The sequence below is a fragment of the Tigriopus californicus genome, chromosome 10 (genome assembly GCF_007210705.1).
Source record: "Tigriopus californicus strain San Diego chromosome 10, Tcal_SD_v2.1, whole genome shotgun sequence".
NCBI lineage: Eukaryota > Metazoa > Arthropoda > Copepoda > Harpacticoida > Harpacticidae > Tigriopus > Tigriopus californicus.
Genome location: NC_081449.1, coordinates 4,054,260 through 4,067,482, shown reverse-complemented (window position 1 = coordinate 4,067,482; position 13,223 = coordinate 4,054,260). Strand labels below are relative to the sequence as shown.

Genomic DNA, 13,223 nt, shown 5'->3' with positions numbered 1-13,223 from the left:
GGTACAGCAAATTTTCTCCGGGTGGAGATTTTGGAGCTCCGGTGTGGAAAAGAATTGATCCTCGTCTGCCCTTTTCCTGGACTTGTTTTTCCGCGGAATTTAAAACGCTTCGACGCTTGGCTGCTTTAGACCCAGCCACGGCTCGCAGTTCTCGACATTGTGGATCCCACTCCGAGACTGAAGAAGATCGGAACGTGACGCCCGTGTGCTGGGGACTGAGAGCGCCTTCATCGGCCACGTGGTTGGTAAGTGGCGCGGTAGCTTCTCGCGTTGCCTTGGATGAACTTATAAGGGCTAAGATTTGTCGAATGTCTTCGGGACTGGCTGCAATTTGGAGGAAATCTGATACTTGGGTTTGAAAATGGGAATTGTCTTCCACATCTCCTCGCGGGACTTCGGTAACTGGGGCCTGCGCGACAGTGTGAGGGTTAGCCTTTTCGGGGCCCGTGATGCTTCGTGGAATGTTGTACACAAGAGTGATTTGATCTTGATCCAACTTAAGTTCAAGGTCCTCCATGGTCAGATGAACCGATGAGCTTGGAGGCGTTTGTTTAGGCACTTTGAAGGCGGACTTTGGATTGCTCATGGTAGTGGTAAATTGTAGAGAGTAGTAGAGCACAGCCGGTTAGCTTAGAAGCTCAGTTCGCAATGAGGTGGAAACGGAAATCGACAAGTGAATTGTCGTTGGTAGCGGCCATAGAAAACCATAACCGAAGTATAGAGTATGGTAGCGGCCTACTTGTCTGATCCAGTTGCTACGCAACCTCATCCTGCGTTACTAGTTTCACTTTCCAAGATAAGTGTCCATTTTAACTAACAAAAAGGCTTGAGAGCACATCTGATCCAGTAATGGTGGAAAAATTAAAAAGTAAAAGTTGCAGGTAATCACGACAAACAAGAAGTAAGATGTTGTGAGATTTTTTGTCAATAGGACAAAAAATAACAGATGAGTTATAAGTTATGAGACCATATTTTTCCCAGTTTTTTTCAACAAGTGAGCATGAAAAATGCCAAAAAAGAACTTTTTCCCAAACACTATGTTTTAGGTAATGTGACCAAATTTTGGCCAAAAGCGGTAAAACCTATGTTTTAGGCTTTTGACTTTTTTTTCTAGGTCTACTAATCATAGATAAGATTTTGATACTAGCCAAAAGCAACTCAATAACATTACAAATGAATAAAGAGAAATCAGTCTAATGGGACCCATGTTTAGAAGAGGCTAACGTCAGCCATATTTCGTTTAGCGTAGGAAGTATATTGGCAACTTTTTGAGCATTTTATTTGCAAAATTGGCCGCATCTATTTGCACGTTTTGTGCATACATTCCTAGTACAACTAACCGAGTCGATTTTTTCTTCTCCTGTAATTTGCATATGGAGTTGTTCTTAAGACTGTCTCAACCTTCCAAACTGATATAGGTGATCTTTTCAAAAGTTTGTTGAGGCACGTCAAGAAGTTTTTAGATATTGGCGGTTAAATGTTGTTTATGGAGATAACAATGCTTTCGATTGGAGCTAAACGAGAGCATGGATCAGCTTTAGTGTTCGCCCCAGCTTTCATAAAAGCAAAAGTTTGCCAAGTCTCAAAATAGGAACAAGTGATTGGCAGTATCAAAGCATTGTCAAACTTGGTTCCAGTGATCATTTAGAGCAATAATTCTAGGACAAAAACAAGTGGATCAATTGCTCGTATTTTAAGGCAGGAAGACATGAAAACTTGTCTCTTTGGTCAGCGCATGTCCAAAATACGGATTAAACATATTTTTCACTTTTAGAATATCCTATCATTTTATACAAGTTTTGACTAAAATTCCGGATCAACCTTATATTCAAGGATTAGCCAGATCAGCCAACTCCAATTCGTTGGTCGATCAAATAATATATATATAAATAAAAGTCAAGTATAATAAATAATCTTCTCGTCTTGAACTGCTGGGATTCCAATCCCGGTAGCGGTAAGGAAGTCAGCACCAAAAAAAAAAATACTCATAGTTTGGTAGGTTGAGCAAATGAAGCAATTACATTTCATATTGCCTCGAGGATCAAAGCATTATCAAAATTGGTTCCAGTGATCATTTAGAGAAACATCTCGTGCAAAAACTTGTCGCTTTGGTCAGCGCATGTCCGAAAAACAGATTAAGCATATTTTTCTCTTTTGAAGTATCCTGTACAGCATTGAAGGGGCAATTTTCCAGCAAATATTTGCGTGTCGTTTGAACAAATCCAACATTCGACTGACATTAACATTATTGAAACTACATTGAACTAAGTACGTCACTAGGAAAATGGAAGATTCCCCAAAAAGCAGTCGAATCTATTGATTGCTCAATAAAAGAAACCGAATCGAGTGCTCTTCCGGAAAATGCTTGATTTTTCGAAAAACCTTTTTTAAGGAATATTTGAGTGCCTACGATACGTTAACTCATGCAATTTTCAATAGTACAAATCATTGCTCAATAACGATCCCTATCCCCCCAAAAGAAGGGGTGTGCGTAAATGTTTTTTCCAAGTCGTTTCTAAGGCTGTCTCGACCTTCCGAACTTTAAGCCGTTGCGAAATGGGCGTTCTTTTTAAAAGTTTGATATAAAAGTTCTTGGATTATTCAGTCAGATGATTAGTTAAGGTCGAACGATAAACAATGCTGTTCCAGGTGATCGGAGTGTTTTTATTTGGAGCTCAACAAGTTCACGGATCGACTATGGTGCTCGTCCCAGGTTTGATAAAAGCAAAATTTTGGAAAGTGATAAAGCAGGAGCAGGTAATTTGAGCTTTCCAATTATCGTCAAAATAGGAAGCAATCGTCTGTTGTTATTTGGGAGCAATAATTCTTGTTCAGAAACTGAACGATCATGTACCAAGTTGTTGGGTATATAAATTGCTTCGGAGTCCAGAACAACAAAGCATTTTCCTGGTTTTTGAAGTGTTCTTTCGTTTACAAAAGAAAATTTTTCCAGAGTGGAACAGAAATAACTTGTGTTATGCGCTGCAAATCCACATATTGTCAAGGAGTGGCTTTCAATCGAGATCAGAGCCTTTGTCTATACGGAGGCTTCCAATCTGATCCAACAACCCTTGAGGGTGAAGAATACATTGAAGTTTGGACATTGGGTTAGTTGAGAGTGGGGTAGACGTGAAACCATTAATGTAACCCAATTCGTCTTGGCACAGGACCATTGGAAACTTATATCATTACAGAGGACACTCGGATTGCCACCATTCCACCCAATGATTGCCGACTTTATCCTGATTGGATCAGCAAACCCAACGGAAAAAGATACTTCTTCACATCTGAGTATATGCCCTGGAAAGATCAAAAAGAATTTTGCGAATCCCGACAGGCTCGATTGGCGACGGTCAAATCCAACGAGGACGAGGAGATTGTGTTTGAACTCACAGGTAAAATGTATAGAAGAAATTGCAGTCATTATTGTTGGGATTCTGGGATTCTATTTCTTTCTTTTAGCCGGATACGAAACTTGGCTGGGTCTGACCAATCGTGCCGGTGAAAGATGTGAGAATGAATCATGCAATGGGAAGTTATTTTGGAGCGATGGTTCAATGTTTCAATATGATCCAGCAATTTACTCCAAGCCCATGATAGGGGATTCGGCACACTTTTGCCTTCGGCTCCGGAATGTGGAATATAACGACAGAGATTGTTCCGATTCTAAGGCTGGACTGTGCGAAGTCGTTTGCTCTTAAGAGGCTTTCTATGCTACGTGAAATATTGTTTACATTCGCTAGCCTCTACCAAACATGGGGCCCATTAGACCGAAACCTAAAAACTAAATTTTTCCCGTTTTTGGTCAAATTTTAGTCAAATTACCAAAAACGTCGTTTTTGGGAAATATTCCTTTTTGAACTTTTTTGGCACTTTTCATGCTCACTTATTCAAAAAACCTTAAAAAACAGAAAACAAACCTGAAATACGGTTATAAATATGAAAAACTCTTTTGATGAGATTCAAAAATGGCGACTTCACACCACATCCGAAAATTAATTTATTCGACAAAAAATCTCATTGTTCATTTCACCAAAACATGCATCTCTTTTATTGCTTTGATTTCTTTTCAACAAATGAGAAAATAAGATATCATGTTTAGAGCACGTTCTTGCAAACTTTATGCTCTTGCAATAAGTTTGGATGTTGTTTTACTGAAAAAACGTTCAGATTGTTTGGTTGGCTTTTCAAGCCCCTACATGGAATGTAATCCCCAGTACTATTAAAATGAAAGGTTATGATTCGTATATTTATTTTCTTTCAATCTTTATATGAAATTTGGTCTACCTACAAATTTGAGTTGGCAGACCAAGCCAGTCCTTGAATGTAGGGTTGATCTAGAATGCTACTCAAAAGTTTGTCCAAGTCTGACTTGAAAGATGCTACTGGATCAACAAGGCCTACGTATTCCATACAAATATTAGAGGGAAGCGAATTAAACGATGAAGGAGCCCGAGAAAGAAGAGAAGTGGACTTCATTGTTTTAACTAGCCTGGATTCTCCGGGGCTTGAAGGTGCTCTCAAGACGCACGTTAAGCCTCCGCGGTCAATACAATTGACTCTAAACCTGGGTTGGGACAAAGCTCATGAATGCTTTTGAAAACGTACAGTATCAGATACCTTTCGTACCTTCTCTGAGTACTGTACAGTCCCAACTTTTTTAGTCTTTCCCAATACAAGAGCTCTCTCATATCCTCAATGTTCCCAATATAACAGTTTTGAACCTGCTCAAGCTTTTGCAAACCTGCTTAACTAATTGGAGCCCAAATGGGAGAGGCATATTCAAGATGTGGCCGAACAATCAACTTGTAAATAGTGAGCATCGTGATGCTATCTCTGGACTAAAACGTGCAATATATGTGCGATACATAAATCATACATTTGAAAAGCTTTACCCACCTTCAACTGGATATGCTCATCGAACTTTCCATTATTTTGGAGGACTACACCTAAATCCTTCATGGATGAGACCTGCTGGATGCCCTTACCTTCATCATCTAATAATGGAGTGCCCAATGGCGTCGACCCGAAGTTCTTTGAGTGGAATTTCGTTCCATTCAGTGCCATATTACTCTCAGTAACCCAAGAGAAGATTGTATGTAGGTCCTTTGCCAGGCTACTGGAATCTTGGTCATTCCTACCATGAATGAAGCTTCTTATCCAATAGCGAAGCTTGCCTTGGACATAGTGTTTGGAAAAGAAATTACGTTCATGCCATGTTACTAGTTGTTCATTTAGCAATCAACCGTGCCTCTTTTTTTTTCCCGTTCCCTTCGGACTGTCTGTCGTTGGAAATAAGGGCCCCCGATTGCAATGTGTAAGAAAGTAGACACATTTAAATCTTGAATAAATTCTTCATCTTTCAATCGACTTTATTTGCGATCGGGTATTAAGGTATTAAAGTTTACTTAAGTCAGGCTATTGCATGCTTATTGATTTTGTAATAACATGGGGATTTTTAGGATTGATTTGACCGGCCAAATCCTCGCGAATGGTTCCTTTCGCCAAACTCTCTTGCTTTAACCCAGCACAATGATTCATAACTCAAAAGGGAATGATGAGCTTCAATAAATCAGTCTCAATGTTGAGAAACAAAACTTCAAGTTTAATAGTTATCATATCACGCACACAAATAAAGAAAACCATTTCCCTCTCAGGCTCAGGAGCCATTCCTTCGCAGGAGAGAGACACGAGTTATCCCAAGAAATTCATGACCACCAAATGTAGAATGATGTGGGCGAAGATGAAGTCGGCAAAGGCGCGTTCCGGGCTGATGGTCTCAAACTGACTCTTGTTCTGGGGGTTTACCTGAAATGAAACAAGAAATTTGATTTCATTTGAGCCTATGAGGCCATTACTTCCCCCCCCCCCTCTCCTAAAATTGAACCTTAGATTGGCAGCAATATTCTTTTGACCTTTGTACATGTTTACCCACCTAATTTGATAAATGGTTACACCATTACATGTCCAAGAGTCGCAAAAGTAATCATTATTTTAAAATAAAACCCAAAACTTCCATAGAGAAGACACCGCAGTAGGGAACAGTCATCATGTATACCAAGTAAATCTACTAATAGTCCAATGACAAATTTGTCGTAATAAAGAATAAAGAAATTTTGTGGTCTTTTTCTTAACGCTTCAAGGTATCACTCAGTGCAATAATGACAGTTCATGAAAACCTTTTGGATAAAGTAACGAATTACAGTTGCCCGATGTAAAATTGGCCTCAATTGGTTCGGTATCGCATTTCAGATTTATCCAAGTCAGTAATACGTAATTTCAAGGACATTCATAGAATATTCATTAAAAAAAAAAACAATTGAACCCGGATATTAAAACAGCAGTTAAACCCATCCAATAAAAAACCCGCCCCACCCGTTCCACCCGCCCATTAAAACCCAAAACAAATCACCCTGGGTTAAACCCATTTTCCAACCCTGGTATTGGGCCAATATTTTTAACAAGATCATTGGATTGGATAAAATGGCGAGGTTAGGCCGCTTTCAGAATTCAGGTACGAAACATGCCTGAGCTACTATTGTACGAAATGAAATTAAGAGTCAGAAGACCAACCAATATGGTGCTGGAACTTCATTTTTCAGTTGAATTGTAAAGAGTGGATTGATCTAGTTCTACATTTCGTGATTGCGATTATAATAAAAAAGGGCGAGATTTACCCCGACCTTCCAGTTCACTTTCAAGCAGCTTCAACAGACAGTGCTAACGGCCTCTGCTGTAGTGCCAAGGCGGATGTACGGTCCGACCTTCCAGTTCACTTTCAAGCAGCTTCAACAGACAGTGCTAACGGCCTAGCTTTATGTATCAATGTTCACTCTTTTAGTTCAAGGTCTATGTAGGCATTACCCAGGACTAAAATTTCACTTTGAATGTTCAAGAATAGATATCCAATTGGTGCTATGCTTCCATTCTAACTCACGTAAGATACCGACAAAAACATTCAACCCAAATCAATTGTGAATTACACCTTTAGGTGCTAACTAACTATACTGTGAGCATGCTCATGCATGACACCTCCAGACATTTCTAAATCCAGCCTGATTCAAAGCTAAAGAAAGGCTGCTTTGAGCCAATGGTTGAAAATCCGGACGGAAAATGTGGATGGGTTTGGTAGTTCAGAGGGCGTGTCTGACCTGCAATCTCAGGCAGACGGCCAACACGAATGATCCCACGCAGGAGATGAATCCCGACAAAAAGGCGTTGAACGGGAACGTGCCCACCAAGCAGCAGTACACGAACTGCATCACGCCCGTCAGGAACACGAACACCAGGTACGCATCCACGATCTTGAGACGTTTGCCCGTGTTGCTCCCGTATTCTGTCATGAACTTGGATACCACGCCCCCCAATGAGGCCTTGGACGACATGATGAGCGGGCGAGGATATGCGGCGGTTTGCGTGGCCCCAAATTGATTTGAGTGGAGCGAGAGGTTCGTTCACCACTTCACGTCGGCAAATTTTGGCTAGCTAGATTTCAATGGAGGAAGATACACCCCCCTGGTGGTAGAATTGGGAAATAGACGCAATGTTAGGTCAACGATGTGACAGGCGCTTACCCCCCCCAGAAAAAGCATTAGTGTGAGTGACTACCAGGCCACAGAAATTTGCCAACCATGGTTATATAGAGTATCTCAATAGACCTTTAGACCTTTATCAAAACAAGGGCACTTGGCTTTAGATATTCGATATTCCATGGAATTATGTTTCTAATTCTATGAATTTAAGCAGGTGAAACTAAGCATGGCCCAAAACATGTTTATAAATTAAACAACAAATTCAAAGGGAGGAATAATAACATGACTAAATTCCATTATCAACACTAAGACTAACCAGTGTTAGAAATAATGCAATTGTAATTGCTCCTAAGTTTGAAAGCCTTGACAATTGGGCATATAATTTTTTTTTGCCATTAAGCCAAGATGGTTGATTTTCCATTTTCTGTTATCTTTTTTTTTTATTTTTTGGTTCAAAGGAAAAATTCAAGGAATCTTCAACAATTCATTAGGGTCCCATTTGAAGAAATATTGCAAGCGTTTGTTCCACAACCATAATAGCATATTCTAGCATGGCTTTTGGACAACACAATCAACCTTTGCAAGCCAAATCTTATCCATCCCTAAATGAAAATGTCTGCACAGTTCCAATTTCCCACATTACAATCTTTCCAGTTGTAATTATGATACATTGGTATCTAAATACTCAATCTCCAATTTCAGAGCCACTTTTGATTGTCTGAGACGCTAGAGTGAGCTAGCTGTCAAAAGCTTTGTAGGGGCAGGTAAATGATAGGAGATTTTCGGCTCAATCGGCAATGCCGGCTAAGAGCCCTCTTTCAATGACGTGGATCAGGGTGCCAGCATCTTTGGCAGCCAAAACTTTCAGCTTCATGCACTCTCGATTCATCTTGAACAAATAAAACCTGAAATCAATAACGAAATTCAGGGGTTTTCACAACTTTCATAGCCTAGCTATTCTTAAATTCCTATTCGTACATATCATTACACATTCCTTATTAAAATCACTCAAACTCGGACCCTGTTCAAAAAAAGGTGACCAAAAATATTTGGTATGTATACCAAATGTTCCAACAAGTTGGGATGAAAATTCCTCACCAGGAATAGCACACTAATTGAATATCACTTAAAAATCTATTGAAACCAAATCAATTTCGATGGGTACAAAGTATTTTCCCCATTTTTCCCACACCCAATAGCTACCCTAAAGCAAAAAATACCCAATGTTCGCCCTGAAGTAAATACACACTTTACGCTAGAGTCTCCACATCTTGCGGCTATAAAGCCTTTTGCGCTTTTTGCTCTAATGTTTCCCGTTTAAGCCTTGACAAACGGTTGATAATTTTGGCTTGAAAATTCCTGCACTATATATATCTTAAGCTCGTTCGAACCACACACAATGCATTCGACTAATCTTTATCCTGGGCCCCAGCCGATTTCGCGCTGACTTTCCGGAGACACTGCTGAACACATCAGATTCAGAGATAGTCGACATTGAGTAAGTGAATCGGAAACTCGTTTTTCTCAGACCTGTGCACTGGATTCCTTATCGGATTGACACCTGCCGTCCTCGACTTCCTACATCCTAGCTCCAAGATGAACTGACCCAGTGGCAGGCACGATCCTGGCAAGTCCCAACAGGTGAGTCCATCCAGACAGGGATGGATTGTCCAGTCACGCCTCTGACCGACTGAACCTATCAGTGGTTTTATGTAGAATTGAGGCACATACATATAAACATACATACATATACATCATAGTACATCAACCTCAAGGGTGCCTCAAGCTCATTGATTGCCATTGCCATTGCCCATCTGGCATCAACAGCGATTTGGGTTTTGTGGGGATCAACATGTCGCGGGATTGGCAGGATTTATTGCGTGGCGATTGCGGCGGAGCCAGTGCTTTGACTCAGTTGGGCTCGCATTTCCAGGCGGATCATGGCGATGCGGGTCCGCCCATGGTGCGGCGAGTGGCGGAGGTGGACCGGGCCCGTGAAGGGCGGGTCAGTCATGCGGGTAGGCCAGCTTAGCCAGAGGTCAGGCGGAGGGGGAAAGGCAGGACAGCTCATGATATGATTGGCTATGATAAATGGCGTAGAGAGAGCGGATTGAAATCGTATTTTGGGTCAGGGCTGATTGATGATAAGTAAATTTGATAAGTGATGATAAGTAAAAAAAGTTTTTCTAAATGGAGCTTTCCTATCATTTGACCAATGCTAGTTAGTTTACTTTTCCTCACGTTGCCATAACAAATGTCAAGATTTGGGGTCGGTTATGATTGTCAAATTGAACTTCTTGGGCACAGACCCGCGTACGTCTAAGCTGTCAGTGAGAACTTTTATGTGTTTCTCGCACTTTAATCAGACTCTATCCCCCAGGAAAGTAGAAATGTTCAATTCAAAAAAGATATCATTCCGATATGATAAGCACAAAATCAGATGTGAAATAAAATATTGATCCCAATTTACAATCAATCGTCGAATTTGATTGAACCGTTTAGCCATCATGAAGTGATGGATTCCCATTCCTAGTTGAAATATATGAAAACCGCTTCATAGAGAGATTTAGAAAGCAGGCGTTTCGTTTCGTCCAAGAGTCCCTGGCTAGCAAAATGATGATTGAATTTGAGTCCAACGCCTCACAATTCTAGGCCCCGATGGGTTGGTGGAGGAGTTCTTGTCGGCCGGATCTCGATCCCGAGCTCTCAATGGCGCGCCCTCGTTCCACATGGACACCATTTTGGCCGAGCAAACTGGACTGGGGCGTACTCTCGGCGCTCGTCCCAAACACCATCAGAGGTGGGACTAAAGCAGCCATAGGCGTGCTATCTTTTACTTGGCTCCCTCGGAAAATATCTCGAGCTATGTACACGTACTTCCCCCGTCATTAATGGGGTCAAAATAGATGTTGGTACAATGATGGGTACTTTTTGAAATTAAGATGACCAGATGATGAAGCACATATTTACAGCAACTTAGTTCGTTGATGAAAAAGGTTTGTGACATACGTTGAAGTGCACTTGAAGACAATAGTAAGCTCTTGTTTGAAAGCTCGAGATCGATCAGTAGTTACGTGATCAAAATCTGATATTTTGAAAACGTTGAACACTGGGTCACAATTCAAATCTTTGGAATGATGTAGTTCAACAACTAAGCAATGAGTAGGTTTCAAAATTGAAGACAATAGGTGTAGGATTTTCCATATTTCGAAATATTGACGCTCGATGTGATTGTGCTGTACTCACCTTCATAATAGGCTTAAGCTACCAATTGATGTACTCAAAGAAAAAAGCGTTTGCATGAATTTCTTTCACTGGATTTTATATCATGTACCTTTTTCATCTAGAAACTAACTCGCTGTTGGTGTTTCAATAAAAAAAGTACATTTATGTTGACCCTATGGAATGGCTTTGAGGGAAAGAAGTCCAATTCGTCTTCCCCAAAAATCAAAACGAGCCTAGTCTTAAGAGCAAACCAAAAGGTGTGAAAGACATGAGAGGGGAAGAAGAAGCCGGAAAGCAAATAGAATTTGAAATCACCACAAAGTCTTACAATATTAGGAGCCAAAAAATGCTTCAAACAAAGAGCCTGATATAGCACGCCTAGACATCTTAAATAACGACTTAGGGCTCAGCATTGGGTTGATGGCTTTGCTAAAGAACAAAGTGAAACTTCGGATCTGTCTCAAAGTGCATCTTGGGTAGAAGACTTTCAAGACCATACGCAACCTCAATCACCGATCCGCAGTGTATCCGCCCAACCCAGTGCCTTGGGTCAAACTTGGGCTCATGAATACCTTCATGATGATATTCCGGTGTTAAAAGAGGAGCTCGTCAAACATCCTGGAGATGAGGAATTGGCCGCTATTGCCGATCAAATATTTGGTAAGTAGTGTGTCCGTTAGGGTTCAAGTTCCTTAGCCCCTAAGGGACATTTTGCAGCCGTGGGACAACAAGACCGACTTTTCTCTACTTCGGAGTTCATGGCATTCATGCAAGAGATTGGTTCCGGGGATGCGATCGTGACAGATGGATGCAAACCTGATCAGCATCCCTTGTCTCTCTCAGGTCCGGGTGTGAAGCCGGATGTTAGGAATGAATCCGAGAAATGGGTCGAAGAGTACTCTGAATTCACGGACGACGATTTTTCAAATCTGGAGGCGCTCAACCAGGATTATTGGACGAAATTGGAAAGTCAATGGCAAGCTTTGGCTGCAGATGAAGAGGAATCTTGGGCCCAAGAGTTTAAGGATAATTCATTGCTTGAGTCTTACGATTTCAAGTCAGATAATCCGTTGATAAACCATCCCAATGCGTTGTCTGAGGGCAAGCTCAAATTAGAAAAAGGTATCTTGAGCGTTGGAACCTAGTTGTTTTCTGATTAGCCGTATTCAACTATTGGTTTCATGTACAGGGGATATCCCGAGCGCTGCGTTGCTCTTTGAGGCTGTCGTTCAGCAAGAGCCCGATAATGTGGAAGCTTGGACGCTTCTGGGCACGACACAAGCCAAAAACGATCTCGATACCTCTGCCATTGCCGCCTTGAGGAAGGCCTTGACTTTGGATCCCAACAATAGTTTGGCACGAATGGCCCTTGCCGTTTCGTTAGCCAACGAAAGTTACCAAGCCCAAGCTTGCCATACCTTGCAAGGTGAGGTTTACTAAAAACCCTGATAATGTGGAGAGATAAAGTGTGAAATTGAATGTTTCTTAGAATGGATGCGCCAACAGCCGACATTTGCCCAATTTGCCACTCCATCCCTATCAGCTCCTCCATCCACGTCATCTTTTATGAGCAAAGAGCTGCATGAATCTACCACCAACATGTTCTTAAAAGCCATCCGAAGTGACTCAAAATCACAAGTAGATCCGGATCTTCAAACAGGCTTAGGCGTGCTCTTTCATCTCAGTGAGGACTATGAAAAGGCATCGGATTGTTTCAGGTCCGCTCTCCAATCTCGCCCAGACGATGCGTTGTTGTGGAACAAACTTGGAGCCAGTTTAGGTGGGGTTTCATGTGCAAATTGACTAGGTTTCCAATTGGTCATAAAATACTTCCGAATACTTTGACCATTTGCTCACTGAATCTCGCTTCACGGTCGAAAGGTAATGCAAGACCATGATTTATATTTCCCAGCTAATGGAAACCGACCTGAGGAAGCCGTGAGTGCCTACCACAACGCTCTTAGTTTCTCTCCTGGATTTATTCGAACAAGATTTAACCTCGGCGTTAGTTGCCTTAATCTCAAGGTATTATCTATAAAGGAGGTGCCAATCCTTTGCATCGCTTACCAAAAAAGCAAATTTTTTTTTTTAGTCATATCAAGAAGCCGCCGAGCACTTTTTGACGGCCTTGAACTTTCAGGCAGCCGGTCGTGGTCCGCAGGGGACCGAATCGAAGGCCGTTATGTCCGAATCAATATGGTCATCTTTGAGGTTTTGCTTGTCACTCATGGATCGCAAGGACTTACACGGCGCAGTAGATGAGAGAAATCTCTCCAAGTTAAATGATGTTCTTTCTACCACCGGACTCTAGTCATCAATAAATGCCACTTAGCCAACCGCTTTCTTTCTTTCTTTCTTTCGCTCTTGACGCTGAAAGCCAAGCCCGATGTATTCACTTAAAGGGGTATCTCATGAATCAAAATCCCGCAAATGTTTACACTTTCAGATCGAGGACTGATCGTATCA

The 13,223-nt window shown here is 41.4% G+C and overlaps 3 protein-coding genes across 7 annotated transcripts; 2 read left to right on the top strand and 1 right to left on the bottom strand.

The window, feature by feature from the left end:
* The first annotated feature begins 15 nt into the window (after window positions 1-15).
* On the top strand, window positions 16-5,366 carry LOC131888682 (C-type lectin domain family 4 member F-like). Its single transcript, XM_059237602.1, has 4 exons — window positions 16-245; window positions 2,954-3,107; window positions 3,168-3,395; window positions 3,463-5,366. Exons 2-4 carry the CDS (start codon window positions 2,978-2,980, stop codon window positions 3,699-3,701), a joined length of 597 nt encoding a protein of 198 aa, XP_059093585.1. The 5' UTR covers window positions 16-245; window positions 2,954-2,977; the 3' UTR covers window positions 3,702-5,366.
* A 218-nt stretch (window positions 5,367-5,584) lies between these two features.
* Window positions 5,585-7,504, bottom strand: LOC131888683 (dolichyl-diphosphooligosaccharide--protein glycosyltransferase subunit DAD1-like). The gene is made up of 2 exons (XM_059237603.1): window positions 7,152-7,504; window positions 5,585-5,808 (listed from the first exon to the last, which is right to left on the bottom strand). The coding sequence occupies exons 1-2, from the start codon at window positions 7,383-7,385 to the stop codon at window positions 5,695-5,697; spliced, it is 348 nt and encodes a 115-aa protein (XP_059093586.1). The 5' UTR covers window positions 7,386-7,504; the 3' UTR covers window positions 5,585-5,694.
* A 1,480-nt stretch (window positions 7,505-8,984) lies between these two features.
* LOC131888301 (peroxisomal targeting signal 1 receptor-like) lies at window positions 8,985-13,093 on the top strand. Of its 5 annotated transcripts, none has more exons than XM_059237123.1 (9): window positions 8,985-9,173; window positions 9,308-9,550; window positions 10,185-10,332; window positions 11,161-11,417; window positions 11,475-11,879; window positions 11,947-12,183; window positions 12,247-12,537; window positions 12,670-12,782; window positions 12,850-13,093. In XM_059237123.1, the coding sequence occupies exons 2-9, from the start codon at window positions 9,385-9,387 to the stop codon at window positions 13,066-13,068; spliced, it is 1,836 nt and encodes a 611-aa protein (XP_059093106.1). In that variant the 5' UTR covers window positions 8,985-9,173; window positions 9,308-9,384; the 3' UTR covers window positions 13,069-13,093. The 5 variants fall into 5 exon arrangements, with proteins under 5 accessions (XP_059093106.1, XP_059093109.1, XP_059093105.1 ...); XM_059237126.1 differs by having other exon boundaries at window positions 9,293-9,550; window positions 11,601-11,879; XM_059237122.1 differs by having other exon boundaries at window positions 9,293-9,550.
* Window positions 13,094-13,223: the final 130 nt, after the last annotated feature.

Bases quoted from the DNA above. Each gene is read 5' to 3' on its own strand.
- LOC131888683 (XM_059237603.1), bottom strand. From the start codon at position 7,385: ATGTCGTCCAAGGCCTCATTGGGGGGCGTGGTATCCAAGTTCATGACA. The intron at 5,809-7,151 runs GTCAGACACGCC...GTTTCATTTCAG, and splicing joins CCGTCTGCCTGAGATTGCAG to GTAAACCCCCAGAACAAGAG.
- LOC131888301 (XM_059237123.1), top strand. From the start codon at position 9,385: ATGTCGCGGGATTGGCAGGATTTATTGCGTGGCGATTGCGGCGGAGCC. The intron at 9,551-10,184 runs GTAGGCCAGCTT...TCACAATTCTAG, and splicing joins AGGGCGGGTCAGTCATGCGG to GCCCCGATGGGTTGGTGGAG. The intron at 11,418-11,474 runs GTAAGTAGTGTG...GACATTTTGCAG, and splicing joins TATTGCCGATCAAATATTTG to CCGTGGGACAACAAGACCGA.
- LOC131888682 (XM_059237602.1), top strand. From the start codon at position 2,978: ATGCGCTGCAAATCCACATATTGTCAAGGAGTGGCTTTCAATCGAGAT. The intron at 3,108-3,167 runs GTTAGTTGAGAG...GTCTTGGCACAG, and splicing joins CATTGAAGTTTGGACATTGG to GACCATTGGAAACTTATATC. The intron at 3,396-3,462 runs GTAAAATGTATA...TCTTTCTTTTAG, and splicing joins GATTGTGTTTGAACTCACAG to CCGGATACGAAACTTGGCTG.